Source organism: Balaenoptera borealis, assembly GCF_965194805.1.
Source record: "Balaenoptera borealis genome assembly, chromosome: 15".
Taxonomy (NCBI): Eukaryota; Metazoa; Chordata; class Mammalia; order Artiodactyla; family Balaenopteridae; genus Balaenoptera; species Balaenoptera borealis.
Window position 1 is genome coordinate 44,329,232 of NC_138871.1, and position 14,655 is coordinate 44,343,886.

Here is a 14,655-nt window from a genome sequence, read left to right on the forward strand (position 1 = left end):
GTCTTCAAAGGATAGTATTATTTATAATAAAATCATCAGATAGGTATTCTTCATTATCCACTTTAAGATATTTTCTCCTTAAACAGACTCCATTGTAGACATAGCACATAAGCATATTGGCTAGGTCTGGATTAAAAAACCTTTGTGACCATCAAGAAAAGGACAATGGAATGAGCAGAGAGATCCAAGCAAGGGTTTTGAATTTAGGCTAAGATATCAAATGTCACTGGGAAATGCCTTGAAAACCACTACCGTATCTATGTTTCCCTACCCACCTACCTCCAAATCATCTGAACGGAAAGACCTTCTCTGACCACATTCTGTTAAGTATGAATTTTTCATGCAGATATGGGTCTGTGGGTTTGTACAGTAAAACTTTATGATTCTGAAGTATCTGGGAAATATGTCAGGGAGGAGAAGGCTCTAAAATGCATTTTTCTTTCATTTATGATACTGCGGCTTGACGAACAATACTTCCCTTAAAAGCAGGAATAGAATAAACGTCTAACAAATCTTAGACGGCTAAGCAGATCCAATGTTAATTTTTAAGATAAGGGTTAAAAAAACAATTTGACAATAAGATAAAAATAGATTTAGCAGCTTAATTCCAGTGAATTAAGTTAATGGTATGAAATGATTGATGGAGGCACTGTGTGTGAAAGAACACACAGTTTCTAGTGCCTCTTAGTGAAAGAGGCACTAGAAAGAACACTGAATAGGCCTGTGTCTTAGCCTGAGTCTGTCTGTAATCAGCTGTCTGCCCAGGGCTATACTCCCAGACTCTGTGAACCTTATATGCTTTTTCTAAGGGAGGGGATTGTCCAATCTCATATGTCAGGTTCTAGTGAGATTTGAAAATTAATGCCTTTTTATCCAGAGCAAGCTTGTGTTTATGTGTAAATATACCTGAGATAGAAATGTTGCTTTTAAATTTGATATGAAATTCCTTTACAACTACAACTTTACACCATCTCAGGTCTGTAATTTATAAATGCTTACTTATGACACTGTGGGTGACTTTACCTCATTGGATTTGAAAGTTAACAAAATTTCATAGCTAGCGGCTACATTTATTTAAGTAACACACAATCTTCATTTAGGGTTCATATTGTATTAAATATGTACATAGTGGAGCTGACAGACCAGTCTGAGCAGTTTTAGCATTACAGGTATATATTATGAGAGGGTAGATGCAATCGTGTGAAATATTTTTAAACGTAATCTGCAAAAAATGTTCATGTTAGTTTATATGTTCAAGGAAGAATATCCCAGGTCCAGGTTTATCTTTAGTGATCACTTATACCAACTTTCAAAAAAGCATTTTCAAGGTTTATCCTTGTTGTCTCATATGGCAGGATTTCCTTCTTTTTCAAAAGGCTGAATAATGATCCATTATATGTTTATGCCACATTTTCATTATCTATTCATCTGTTGATGTACCTTTAAAGTTGCTTCCACATCTTGGCTATGGTTAATAGTGCTGCAGTAGACACAGGAGTGCCAATGTCTCTTTGAGTTCCTGACTGCAGTTCTTCTGGGTGACTATCTGGAAGTGGGATTGCTGGATCAAATGGCAATATTATGGCAAGAGAAATAAGCCAGTCACAGAAGGACACATACCCCATGATTCCACTTATATATGAGGTGTCTAACACAATCAAACTCACAGGAGCCAAGAACAGAGTGGTGGTCGCCAGGGGCTAGGAGAGGGGCAGGGAGAGATGGGGAGTCACCAATCAGCATGTATAAACTTTCCGTTATGCGAGATGAGTAAGTTCTGGAGATCGGAAGTACAACATCATGCCTATAGATAACAATACCGTATTAAACGCTTAAAAATCTGTTAAGAGGGTAGACCTCATGTTGTCTTCCTCGCAAAATAAAAACAAAAGTAAAAAGGCATTTTCTTTTCAAATAATACTGCATTTTCGGAAATTAATGAGACTGTTCTGACTTTAGGATACCTTTGAAATATTGTGTTTACTAACTGGACGTACAGCGTAGCTCAGTGATCCTTGGAGGATGTTGCAAAGGCTGCGGCAGAGCCAAGAGCTCTGTGCTTACTAGGTGCTGACCTGCCATGACATCCATACTGACATTTCACCCATGCCTTCTGTGAGCTCCTCTTCACCACCAGATAGAACCAAACTCAATCTTCACTGCATTTTTCTATCTATTTTCTAAAAAAAACCCCCTTCATTCTGGGACCTGGTAACTTCGCATGGGTATAAGACTGGACCCAAGCTTTAATTACACTTAGGCCTATGAAATACAAGAGCTGGGAGGAACCTTGTCATTTACACATCAAGAAATGGAAGCCTTTGCACCTAACCAGAAGGATATCCACAAGCATTTATGACACTCATCCTGTTTATTTTTAAATATGTATTTCTAGAGCAAAGTTGTGACTTTCTGTTCATTATACACAGTTTTATATAAGGAATGAAAGTAAGCATTAAGGAAATTTCTTCATCCAGGAAAAGGTTTTATGTAATTAGTCTAAATACTAAACTAACAGCAAAGGACCTTGCTACAGATATCACAAAAGATATCTGATATACTTGGAATTCCAATTGCCAACTATATTCTTATTACTGTTTATCCAAAGACAAGTGGACATATTTTTATAAACTTGGGAGTAAAAAAAATAATACCTTCTAATCAAGGCACGGTGAACAAGCTCTTATAATTGGAAATCAAGTGTTCAGATACTGATACTAATTTATGCAAGGATGTCAGCTTGTCACATTGAACTGACCTTGCAAATCAGCTCGCATCATGCAGTCATAAATCCTTTCTGCAGGGAAATCTCACGATTATTTGTTTTAGTACCAATAAACATCTAAGAATGAATTACATATGTCTTTGTGCTAGTCGGCCCAAGTCTCAGAGTTCCACGAGGATTCTTGGCATGATTTCCACTGCTCTAAGGTCCATTTACTGTTTTCCAACCTCAGATCTCACCTACTGTCCCTGTTCATTTCAGTTGTGTTTATACAAGTAGTTGCAAATCGTGGTTCTATCATATCTATCTTAGCTATAAATGAAGGCAACGCTCTCAAATACAGAAATTTAACGGAAATAATGTTTATGAACTGAGATAGATATTCATTGCATAAGTCCAATAGCATATTTCAAACAACAGATTTTCTTTGCATTAAAGTGCTTTGGACACGTAAGACCTGTTTAATTCTAAAACATTGTTTTTCCATTTTATCATCACTGAAATCAGCAAGAATTGGACATGGTATAATTGACAACATTTTTTTCTTTCTGAATAGTACACATGATAATGGTGCTTCTCACATCAATAACATCTTAGGTTCAATAAAACATGGTCTTTCTTAGCCATTTCTTGTGGGGAAAAACAAAAACAACAACAACAATCTTCTTAGATAAAAAATAGCAATGCGTTTAAAATTATATGAATTTGGAGAAAATAGTTTAATTTGGAAAGTGGTTTAATCTCTTCTACTCTTAACTACGCACGCACTTAAATACGCACACACATATCAAGTATAGTTGAGGACTCTTCTGATTTCCCTTCAAGCCCTCTAACACTCACTTTCACAGATTTTTAAAAATCAATCTTATAATTATTTTTGTTCCTCTTTTTCAGTAAGACAGCACACATGCATTCATTCAATACTCGGTATGAGTTTCAATTCTCACTCAGAGAAAAACCAAGAAACATATCTCTTTTTTTCCTCTTTCTTGTCACTTACATTCCCAGTTGCCTGAGAGATGGTATAACCGTATATAAAATAATTATATCTTTTAGGTTTCTTGGAACAGAGACGTTAGATGTTGTCCGTTAAGGGTATTAGCACAGTCATACTATGAATCCAATATAAAAGGGAAAATGGCAAAGAAATTAAAAAAATGAAAAGTGTAGTAGAGCACAGGAAAAAACTCTACCAGCAGTATTTTATTTCATAATGCAAATAATCCTTTCTGTCATCATGAGCATTGATATATGTACAATTTGAGAAGGGTGAGAAATAGACTCATTTCATTTAATCTCGTGATTTCTAGCTGGATGGCTGGCCAGTGGAAGAAAGAGAGAGGCATTCCCACATGCAGTACCTGACAGCTCAAATCATCATCAGTGAGCAAAACTAGTTTAAAAGCGAAACAAGATTAAAAAGACCTAAAATATCTTTCCAAAGCCTTTGCATTAATTAAGTCTTTGTATTAATGTTTATATGTTTTCTCCTGAATTATAAACAGTCTTTGTCTTGACACTTAAACTGTTTACTAGCTGTTTGAGGTTTAATTTTCTCTTAGTCACTTATGAAATAGAAATAGTCACCGGAATGTAGAAAGAACACTAGTGACTAAATGCTGAGAAAACACCTTTTTATGAAATATTAAAATACATTACTGTTTACCTGGCTGTCAAGGAAACCAAGCTAGAATGAGTAGATTTGTTCAACTCTTCAACAAAACATTTCCCAAGAACCACGACCTCAACCAACATCATTCTCACCAAGATATCAGCCCATGGAAAAAGTTTTTACAGTAAAACATATGGCAAGGCGTTAAATCCCAGAAAAAGTGCCATTTTACATTCATCAGGGAAAAAAAAATTAAGCCCCAAAGTAAAAACTGTCAATTACCGTGATTGCTTTGTTGCACTGAAAGAGTTCAATAACATCACAAAGAATTTTAGAAAGTACTCATTTAATTAAAATATGAACTCTTCAAACTACCTGCAGCTTTCCCTAGCTCATAAATGAGCACATTTTCCATTTAAATAAGAGTCCGTTCCCTATATTCCCCAACAACATGCATGACGGATGTGAGCAGTACCATCAAAGCACTTTCTACTTCTCTTCATTTTCTCTTTCTTCTTCCTTTCAAAATGATTTTACATTCATATTTTAGACATCTGTGCCCTTTAGTATCACACTTAAGAATCTGGACAATATGATGGGTAAGTGGTTGATTACGGAAAGTAATCACGCTCTACATTGATGAACGGCTGTTAACAAAATGATTTCTATCATGTAACTGAGACTTTAAATTCCACATAAAATGCTACAACTCAAATGACACTGACTAGCTATGAGCTTCTGGAAGTCACCCACCTGGGGCAGCATGCGATTTTCCTCCTCCAGCTGTCTTACTCTTGCCTCCAGCTGCCTAACATAGGACAAGGTTGATTCTAAAATTGAAAAGAAAGAACTCACATTATACACACAGGTCTTGTTTGGTACACTGTCAGGATGTTTCTGGCTCCATTTATTCAAATCAGGTAGTGACTACTTAATCTGATATTTAGGAAAAAAAGATTTCTCCCCAGAAGAACAATAACAGAAGCCATTAAAACCATAAGCAGTCTGAACAACTGCACAGTGTTAAGGAGAATCAGAGAAATTTACAGGTGGTTAAGACTGTAGGCGTCTGCACACCATGCAGCCTTCAGAACATTAGACACGTTGAAGACAGTTATTCTCTCTTTTCTACTTATTTTGTGTATGTATTTTAAGCTTTCCCACACATAAGACTTTTTGTAACATTCATTATAACAGAGAAATTACAAGGTTTTTAAAAAAAAAAAAAGAAAATAAGAAGATATTTAAAATATCCAGCTCCCTTCATTTTCTCAATAAACTTTTCAAGTCTTAAGAGCAACATTTTGTTCTTCTCACAAATCTACAGATAGTATGACTATACCTAGAGAACAGCTACAAAAGGGCTAAATAATTTTAGTCTGAATTTTGACTTTGATTTTGGCTGAGCATGACAGAGACTCAAGCTTTTCACGGCAGACTTGAAATTTGTTGTTTTCATTTCTTCAACAAGCTCAGGTGTGTGCTGACAGCTCAGAATCAGCATCATGCTTAGTATCTGTTCCAGAGCGAAACTCTCTATTTTATAGCTTTACATTATGAAAAAGTTCACACGTGGAGCAAAGTGGAGTTTTCATTTTGAGGAACCATCTGACAGTGACTCGTCTTCATTAAATCCAAAATAATCAACTGCACAGCATCATACTGCAACATAGTTGCAATGCATTCATTACCCAAGAGCAAACATATTTCAGGTATAGTGAAATGTACATGACCAAAGAATCCCTCCAGAGCATATTTCCACAGTTAATTTTAAAGCAGCAGATCATGTGCATGTTCCTCAGCCTCAAAAAACACAAAAGAGCAAGAGGCAAGGCCAAGAAGGTAGTGCATTTTAGAAGGAAACATTTGGAGCCCCTAATAATCGGCAGTTAGGATGGATATGTATGCAAATTAATACCTTGATCTGAAATTCATCATGGAAACTCTTAATTTTTATATGGAAATTGGTTATATGAACCCAATTCCATTTTGTGACCTCCAAAGCAACAAGGTAACATTTTATTTTCTTAAAATACATAAGAAACTTCAGTCCTTAATTCACAAATGTAAAAATTGAACTCATCCCTAACCGGTTTACAGCATGCCTGTTTTCACAAATGTCTGCAGAAAAGTCCCCATCACTAACATTAATATAACCATCCACTGATCTCACACCAATGGTGACGACTTGCCTTGAGCATTTCTCAACAAGACAGAAACACAAGGTAAAGGAAGCTGAAGACATTTGCTAGAAATATGCTCTCATTTTTTTTTAGCTCAATGAAATGTTAAGTGTTTGCTTTATGGACTCTTCAAAAGGGAAAAAAAAAGTATCCGGCATAAATGAATAACCAACTTATTGATTTCATGAATCCGCTTTACTCTAGCAAATGAATTAAGTGATTTGCTGCTCATCAAAATGTGAATGTAGATTGCCTGATTTACACAGTTTTGCAAGCTCCCCTCTCTATGCTAAAAAAAACAACCACTTGATAAGGGTCATTCGAGTGAAAAGTTGCTCAGAAATAGCCTATTTAAACCATAAACAAATAAAATTCTTTTTTCCTTTGTTCACAATTTACACTGTATCTTTATTGTCCCTATACTGCATCATCCTTAAGGCTGTGATACTGAAAGCAGCTGAAATGACTCTATACAGAGTGATTCAGGTGACATTTGAAAAATGCCACTGAATGGATTTTAATTCAGTAACTATCTTCAGTCACTTTAATCTATTTCTCTTCTTTAAATCTTTGCAGTTTACATATTTGATGGTTTCATTACGTTTCTGCTTACATTACGAAAGTCACATCATGTCAGTTCCAAAAAAAGGGTAAATTCTTGAATTTGGAAAACATTCCTTAACTACAATTTTTAATGTCAAGTTACAACAGATGAAGTCCAGATCTCTGTTTCAAAGCATTCACTGCAAATACGGGCAGGGACAGGAAATGATAGGGAAGATTTTTGGACAGGTAATGTAAAAAAGCAAATTAGCTCCAAGGTAAAGGCAAAGCTAAGGAAAGTTTTGAGTTCATTTGCTCCACAAATATTTGTTGCGTCACTGATGTGTGTTGGGCACTACTAGGGTTGGAATGAAGAAAAGGCCAGTTATTGCAAGTCTTAAGTTTCTCAGAATGCAAATTTCATTTTAGGATCACACACCCATGCGCTGTGTTCCAGAAGGTCCTGTTGTTCCAAGCTCACTCTCTTTTGCAATTATTATTTAACAATGAACAGATACGATGAATGAAAAAACTCGTGTGTGTATGTGGGGGGGGGGTGGAGTTTGGGGGACAGGAAGTATAGTTAATCTGCATGAATAAAAGAGAATTCACGCTGTTAGTTGTTTAATTCATCAAGAAACTTTTTATATACTCCTTTTATATGGGAGTGGAGCAGGCAAACTTTTTTCTGGAATATACTGGAAGATCATCATTGGGTCCCCAAGTCCCTATATGAAGAGCCATTGAGGAAACCATCCAATCCTTCAATTGTGACATGAGAGAAAAATAAACATTTGTTTTGTTAAACCCTCATGATTTCAAGATTTATTTGTTATTGCATCATAGGCTAGCCAAGCCCAACTACTAGTACATAACCAATAATGGGACAGAAAATATGTAAACATTTTAATAAAACAGAATAGAATAAAGTGTAAGAACTTCCACTTTAAAAAATACACCGCAATCCACATCCCAGTCCTAGCTGATCATTAGAAAAAAAAGATAAAATCTTCTGTGTAAGAAAGAAAAGGAGCCCCTTGTGTGCTGGAATATATTTGACCATGTCTGCTACAGTCCCTTCCCCAAGCTGCTGCTTCCTTTTCCTTGCTTACACAAGGACCTTCCAGAGTGGTGTCAACTATAAAATACACACTTCCATTACACCCAGGACGTGTGGAGTACCACTGTGCTCCCAAGAGAAGTACATGACAAAAATCGGTGCTTTTATTATAAAGTGATACATACATGCATGTGCATGCACACACACAACTGCATTAGAATGTACTATCATTTGAACTGATCATTACATTTATACCAGTGCCTGACAGCTGTTAAAACAGATTTCAGAATGTCATTTTGGCTTTCAGAACTCTGAGAATGAGGTTCCAAAAGAAAAATCAAGCCTCCTGCAGAAAACAGCCAAATACGAGGCTATACTCTACATCAGGGGTACCCAGGAACCAGGAACCAGGCCTCACAGCAGGAGGTGAGCAGCGGGTGAGCGAGCGAAGCTTCATCTGTATTTACAGCCACCCCCATGGCTCGCATTACCACCTGAGCTCCGCCTCCTGTCAGATCAGCGGGCGGCATTAGATTCTCATAGGAGCGTGAACCCTACTGTGAACTGCGCATGCCAGAGATCTAGGCTGTGCTCTCCTTATGAGAATCTAATGCCTGATGATCTGAGCAGAGGCGGTGATGCTAGCGCTGGGGAGTGGCTGCAAATACAGATTATCATTAGCAGAGAGGTTTGACTGCACAGAGACCATAATAAATCGCTTGCAGACTCATATCAAAACTCTATCAGTGGGACTTCCCTGGTGGCACAGTGGTTAAGAATCCACCTGCCAATGCAGGGGACATGGGTTCGAGTCCTGGTCTGGGAAGATCCCAGGTACTGCGGAGCAACTAAGCCTGTGTGCCACAACTACTGAGCCTGCGCTCTAGAGCCCATGAGCCACAACTACTGAGCCTGTGTGCCACAACTACTGAAGCCTGCATGCCTAGAGCCTGTGCTCCGCAACAAGAGAAGCCCCTGCAACGAGAAGCCCGCGTGCCACAAGGAAGAATAGTCCCCGCTCGCCACAACTAGAGAAAGCCCACGTGCAGCAACAAAGACCCAATGCAGCCAAAAAATAAATCAATAAATAAATTTATTAAAAAATAAAACAAAAAACCCTATCAGTGAGTGGCAAGTGAAAACAAGCTCAGGGCTCCCACTGATTCTGCATTATGGCGAGTTGTATAATCATTTCATTATATATTACAATGTAATAATAATAGAAATAAAGTGCACATAAATGTAATGTGCTTGAATCATCCTGAAACCAGCCCCCCAACCCAGCTCCCGTCCGTGGAAAAACTGTCTTCCATGAAACGGGTCCCTGGTGCCAAAAAGGTTGGGGACGGCTGCTCTATGTAGATATACAATATATTAAAGAAGGATCCTATCTTCAAGAAGTATATAACCAGTTGAGGGGCGATAAGGAGGAAAAAAAGCAATAGGTAATATGATATTCAGAGCTAAATCATGTGAAGCAGGAGTACAAAAAGATCAATATTGGCTGCAGTTCTTCTGAAGGAGAAACTTGACTAATGGATCAACAGAAGCTTGAGAGACAGAGAGATGCTAGTAGAGCCACAGGACGGACAAGAATGATCCTCTTGTAAACAGGGAAGAGAGAAGGAATTCACATGAAGGAAGAGAGAGGGACATACTGGAAGCAGGAGGAAAAGCCAAGTTGCATCCCACATTCAGGGATCTAAAAAGCCAATGTCAAATCACAGCTATGCAAATGGTGAGATTTGCTTTTAACTTCCCCCAAGGGCATTTTATTTCTCTTTCCTGGGAAATCTATGGACATCTGCACATTAGAAAAGCCAGGTTAAGCAAACAATACCAATGTGAAAATCCAATGACATTCTCAAGAGGTTCTTTGGGTAAATCTTGGGCATGTTTTCAAAGCAGAAACCATTTTCTCCATGTATCCTCACTTTTCTCTGAACCTACATGTAGAAGTTCACAGGACCTCTTGTAATAAAACAAGTATGAGAAACAGTCATAAGAATTCCACTAACACACATCTAATTGATTCCAATTTGAGAACTGGAATGTACCTAAGAGATTCCCTAATCCAACCGGTCCCCCATCCTGACTCATTTGGCAGATAAGAGAATAAAGCCCAGAAGGTAGTGAACTTGGCCTCTAACACTGGGGATTAGTTATACATATACATTCAAAAGATTCTGTTTCATTCCTGGGGCATCACAGGGATTCCCATCCTGGATCTTCTAATCACTAAGATGTCAAGCTTCTCACGTAGACAGTTAAATTCTAACTTCTCCTTTTTTCTTCCTGATTTTAGATATTCTGGATGGACTTTTACCTTTAAAATAACTTGATATTCTCCTTGGACAATATCCTGGACTTGATTTCACTTCAATTTACCTGAAATGCATTCAATCATATAAAGTAGCTCGACTTTCTTCTCTGCTAGTTTGAAAATACTCTGGTTGAAATATTAAACCCTCTAATTTCCCCCTTGATTTCTAAAGCAGTGTTTGTCTCCCTAGGGGAATCCCATCCTTGAAATCAGCCAAGGATTACTCTGATTATTGTACATGAAAGGTTTACTGTTGATATTTGCAACTGTCTAAGGTTGGTCAAACTTCTGAGTAGTTTTGATTAGATGAAGTGCCGTCTGGTCTTCAAAATTTCAGGGCGAAAAATAAAATCTGGTAATGGTCCATTCTAAAACAAATTACAGCATTTGGAAGAATATAAAGGAGGACAATCATCTGGAAGACTATTGCTGCTGTGGGTTCATAGATGTTAGCTTTTCTGTGACTGAGTTAGTCTCCCTCGGCCAGAGAGAGTCCAACAGTCACATGATTTCAAATCTGGAGGCAATCTCTTTAATAAACCCCAACCTCTAAAGACACTGCTTGAATTAGTTCCAAATTAATCCCACCATCCACAGGCTTTTACACATTCCGAAGGAAATGACTTCAGAACTATATAGTTAAAAAATTATTACTGTTCTAAAAGTGTTTCTCTTTCTTCCTCAGGCAAGCAAAGTTCAGCCTCCTACTTAGAATTCGTATGAGCTCCAGAAGTATAAGTGATTACATTTCTCACTATAATTTGATGCTTTACTTATTAAAAAAAAAAAATCTTGTTGGCATCAGCAGTTTCGGATTTGCCTGGATATTTAACTCAGGCTGCTTTATTGGCAGAGGTAGAAGTTTTAAATTTTTAATGGGAGCTTTAATTGTCCTAAGTAGGTAAAAAATGATGTCAGGTCTTGCTCTGGTCCCTCATCTATGAAGCTAATTCTACTCTTGTCAGACCCTTCTCTCTGTGGCAATCTGAAAGAAATAGGAGATAGTTATTTTCTACCCGTTCCTCCCATGTAGAAACCTGTTCACTGTTTTTCACTGGCCCCAACTTAGCTCTGGGTCTCTGCCCACACCTTCCCCTGCCAAATAATCATTCTCGGCCTACTCCATACTCCTTATTTCTCTATGCATGTTATGAAAAACAGCCTTCTAATAATTAGAATATCCAAAGATTAGAATATACTGCTTCAGATGATAACGTGATTCATATTCTTATAAATGTTTGGAGACGCTCAATGAGATGCTGCAAAGATTTCTACCTGTGTGTGCTGCTGGGCTAGTCCCTTTACCTCTGAAGATCAATAGTTCTACAGTTTTAAATTCTGCTCCCTCCATAAATCTCTTTCATTTTCCTTCTTATCATTTGCCAAGAAATCATATATTGAGTGCCTTGTGGTGTAACTTTACCTAGTTGTCTGTACGTTATTTATTTTCATGTTTTCATTTTTTGCCCAAATATGCTACTTGAAAATATTCCCTTAAACCCTACACAGTGACTGTTGGTGTTTCCCGTAGGGATTTAATACATACTTACTGACTTCCTGTAATATCAAGACTTGGTCTTCACCCAATACTGATTATCTGCTGTGTGCCAGACACTGTTCTAGATAATGGAGATACAGCAGCAAGCAAAAGTGATAAGGTCTGTGCATTCACGGAGTGCACATTCCAGAGAGGAAGACCGACAATGGAGAGCAAATACACTCCTTTGTGAAGGCAACATGCGCCATAAAGGCAACGAAACAGAGAACTAGCAGGGTTGAGCGGAAGTACAGCTACATTAGGGAGCGTGGCCTAGAGGAGCTCTCTGGGGACTACAGCCTGCAAATGAGCCAGCTATGCAGAGAGCTTGGAGGAGAGAGTTCTAGGCATCAGGAAAGGGGGGTGCACAGGCCCTGGCTGGGAAGACTCCTCTGCTGGAATCCAGCTGGGAAGGGGGAAGGGACAGCAGCTTGAAACTGGGATCTGTTTGTCTTGTCACCTTCCTCCACTACTTAAATTTCAAAAAACCTTGTGCTCCCTTAAGTGCTGTTTACACTTAAACCTAGACTTTAACCCTTTGACGATTAGGTTTTCTTTGTGACAAAAACCTTAGCATGACATTTGGCTCCACCCTCTCACACACCCCACTCCCCATCCATTGGGAAATTCTGTGGACCCTGCCACCAAAATATCCTGAAAATCCAACCTCCCACTAGTCTCCTAACAGGTGTCCTCACTTCTCTCTTTGCCTCCTCTCCCAGGTCTACTATCATTCAAAGTCTATTTCAAACCCACGGCAGCCAGGGTTTTCCTTCTAAAATGCTAAGTCTGATCGCGTCATTCTCCAGAACCACACAGGAGCTCACCATTTTGCTCCATATAAAAGTCAAGGTCCGGGCTTCCCTGGTGGTGCAGTGGTTGAGAATCTGCCTGCCAATGCAGGGGACACAGGTTCGAGCCCTGGTCTGGGAGGATCCCACATGCCGCGGAGCAACTGGGCCCGTGAGCCACAACTACTGAGCCTGCACGTCTGGAGCCTGTGCTCCGCAACAAGAGAGGCTGTGATAGTGAGAGGCCCGTGCACCACGATGAGGAGTGGTCCCCGCTTGCCACAACTAGAGAAAGCCCTCGCACAGAAACGAAGACCCAACACAGCCAAAAATAAATAAATAGATAAATAAAATTTGGAGGAAAAAAAAAAACAGGTTTAAAAAAAAAAAAACAAAAGAACAGTCAAGGTCCTTAAAAAGGCCAGCAGGGCCCCATGTAATCTGGGGACCTGGTGCCTTTCCGACTTCATGACGTCACACCTCTGCTCCAGCCACAAGGCCTCCCTTCTGCTCCTGAACACCCCAGGCATACACTAGCTTTAGTCGTCCACACTCTCTGGACTGCTCTTCCCCCAGGGAGCGGCTTGGCCAATTTCCTCACTCTTACAAAGTCTTTGTTCAGATCTCAGCTTCTCAGTGAGACTTACCAAGTCCTCCTCCTTTAATCCTGTAAACTACCCCCACCTCCGCCCCACATTCTCCTGATCTCCTTTGGCCTGTTGTACTTCTTTATTTTTCTTCAAAATACTTTATCACTTTCTAGCATATAAATTAGCTTGTTCATATGTTATGTTTATTGTATAAGCCCTGTCTCTCTCCATCAGAATGTCAACTCCACAAGGCAGGGCTCTTTGTCTGTTGTGTTGAGTGATGTACTCCAAGCGCCTAGAATAGTGTCTGCACATTAAAAAGTTATTGAATGAGTCAATCAACCCATTACACAGATAGTGCCCTGAAAAGAAATTATTTCGTAGTACAGGTCTACAATTGTCAATCACTCCAGGTAAGACTGGGTTTGTATCTGAATGGAGCCTAATATCAATTCTGTTGTGCCACTGAACATGAAGAACATTCTAGAGAACATTAAACTTTGGATGGAAACATTGGGGAGGTTCTCAAATTATGTCAGATCTAATCACTGGTGGGTAATTTCAATAAGAAAATCTGGGGACTTCCCTGGTGGTCCAGTGGTTAAGAATCCACCTTCCAATGCAGGGGACGTGGGTTCGATCCCTGGTCGGGGAATTAAGATCCCACATGCCACAGGGCAACTAAGCCCACGCACCGCAATGAAAGATCCCACATGCTGCAATGAAGATCCTGTGTGCCACAACTAAGACCCAACATGACCAAATAAAAAGAAAAAATAAATGAATAAATAAAATATGAAATGTGTTTTCACCAGGCTCAAAAAAAAATGTCTTATGGGGGGGGGGTGGCACACTGGGGGGGGGAAGGCGAGGAGGAAAGAGAGGGAGAGTACAAAGAGGGATAAAGAGAAAGAGACACATAAAAACAGTTATGGGAAATGTGCAAAACATGAACCATTTCTGCCACTAACATCTTGGAATACAATATAAATGCCTTCATCTGGACATCTGCTTAAGTTGATAAGATTCCCCCCTTTTGGTTAGAAATACCACTGGGAGGAATTTAAACTTCACCTGGACATTCTCCTTCCAGACACTCCCTGCGAGGGAGGGGTGTACCGAGGGGGAGGGCACAGGGCAGGTGCCAGCTGGGCCCTGAGTGAGGGTCTCTGAGCTGAGAGAGAGCAGCCTGAGGAGGGCAGAGAGCGGTGGTCTGTTCAAAACAGGTTATGTTTCTTCGTGAAGAGAAAAACCTGTCATTTCAAATGAAAAGGAAACAGCAATGTGCTGT

The 14,655-nt window shown here is 39.2% G+C and overlaps 1 protein-coding gene across 4 annotated transcripts in view; it reads right to left on the minus strand.

Moving 5' to 3' along the window:
• The window catches only part of CCDC85A (coiled-coil domain containing 85A), a 197,272-nt gene that overhangs the window by 37,853 nt on the left and 144,764 nt on the right, over positions 1-14,655 (minus strand). For 3 of the 4 annotated variants that reach the window (XM_082358181.1, XM_082358180.1, XM_082358179.1), the window contains exon 3: positions 5,091-5,167. The exons of the other annotated variant lie outside the window; for it this stretch is intronic. In XM_082358181.1, coding sequence (XP_082214307.1) covers positions 5,091-5,167 — 77 coding nt within the window. The remainder of the gene's footprint in view (positions 1-5,090; positions 5,168-14,655) is intronic. 4 annotated transcript variants of the gene reach the window in all.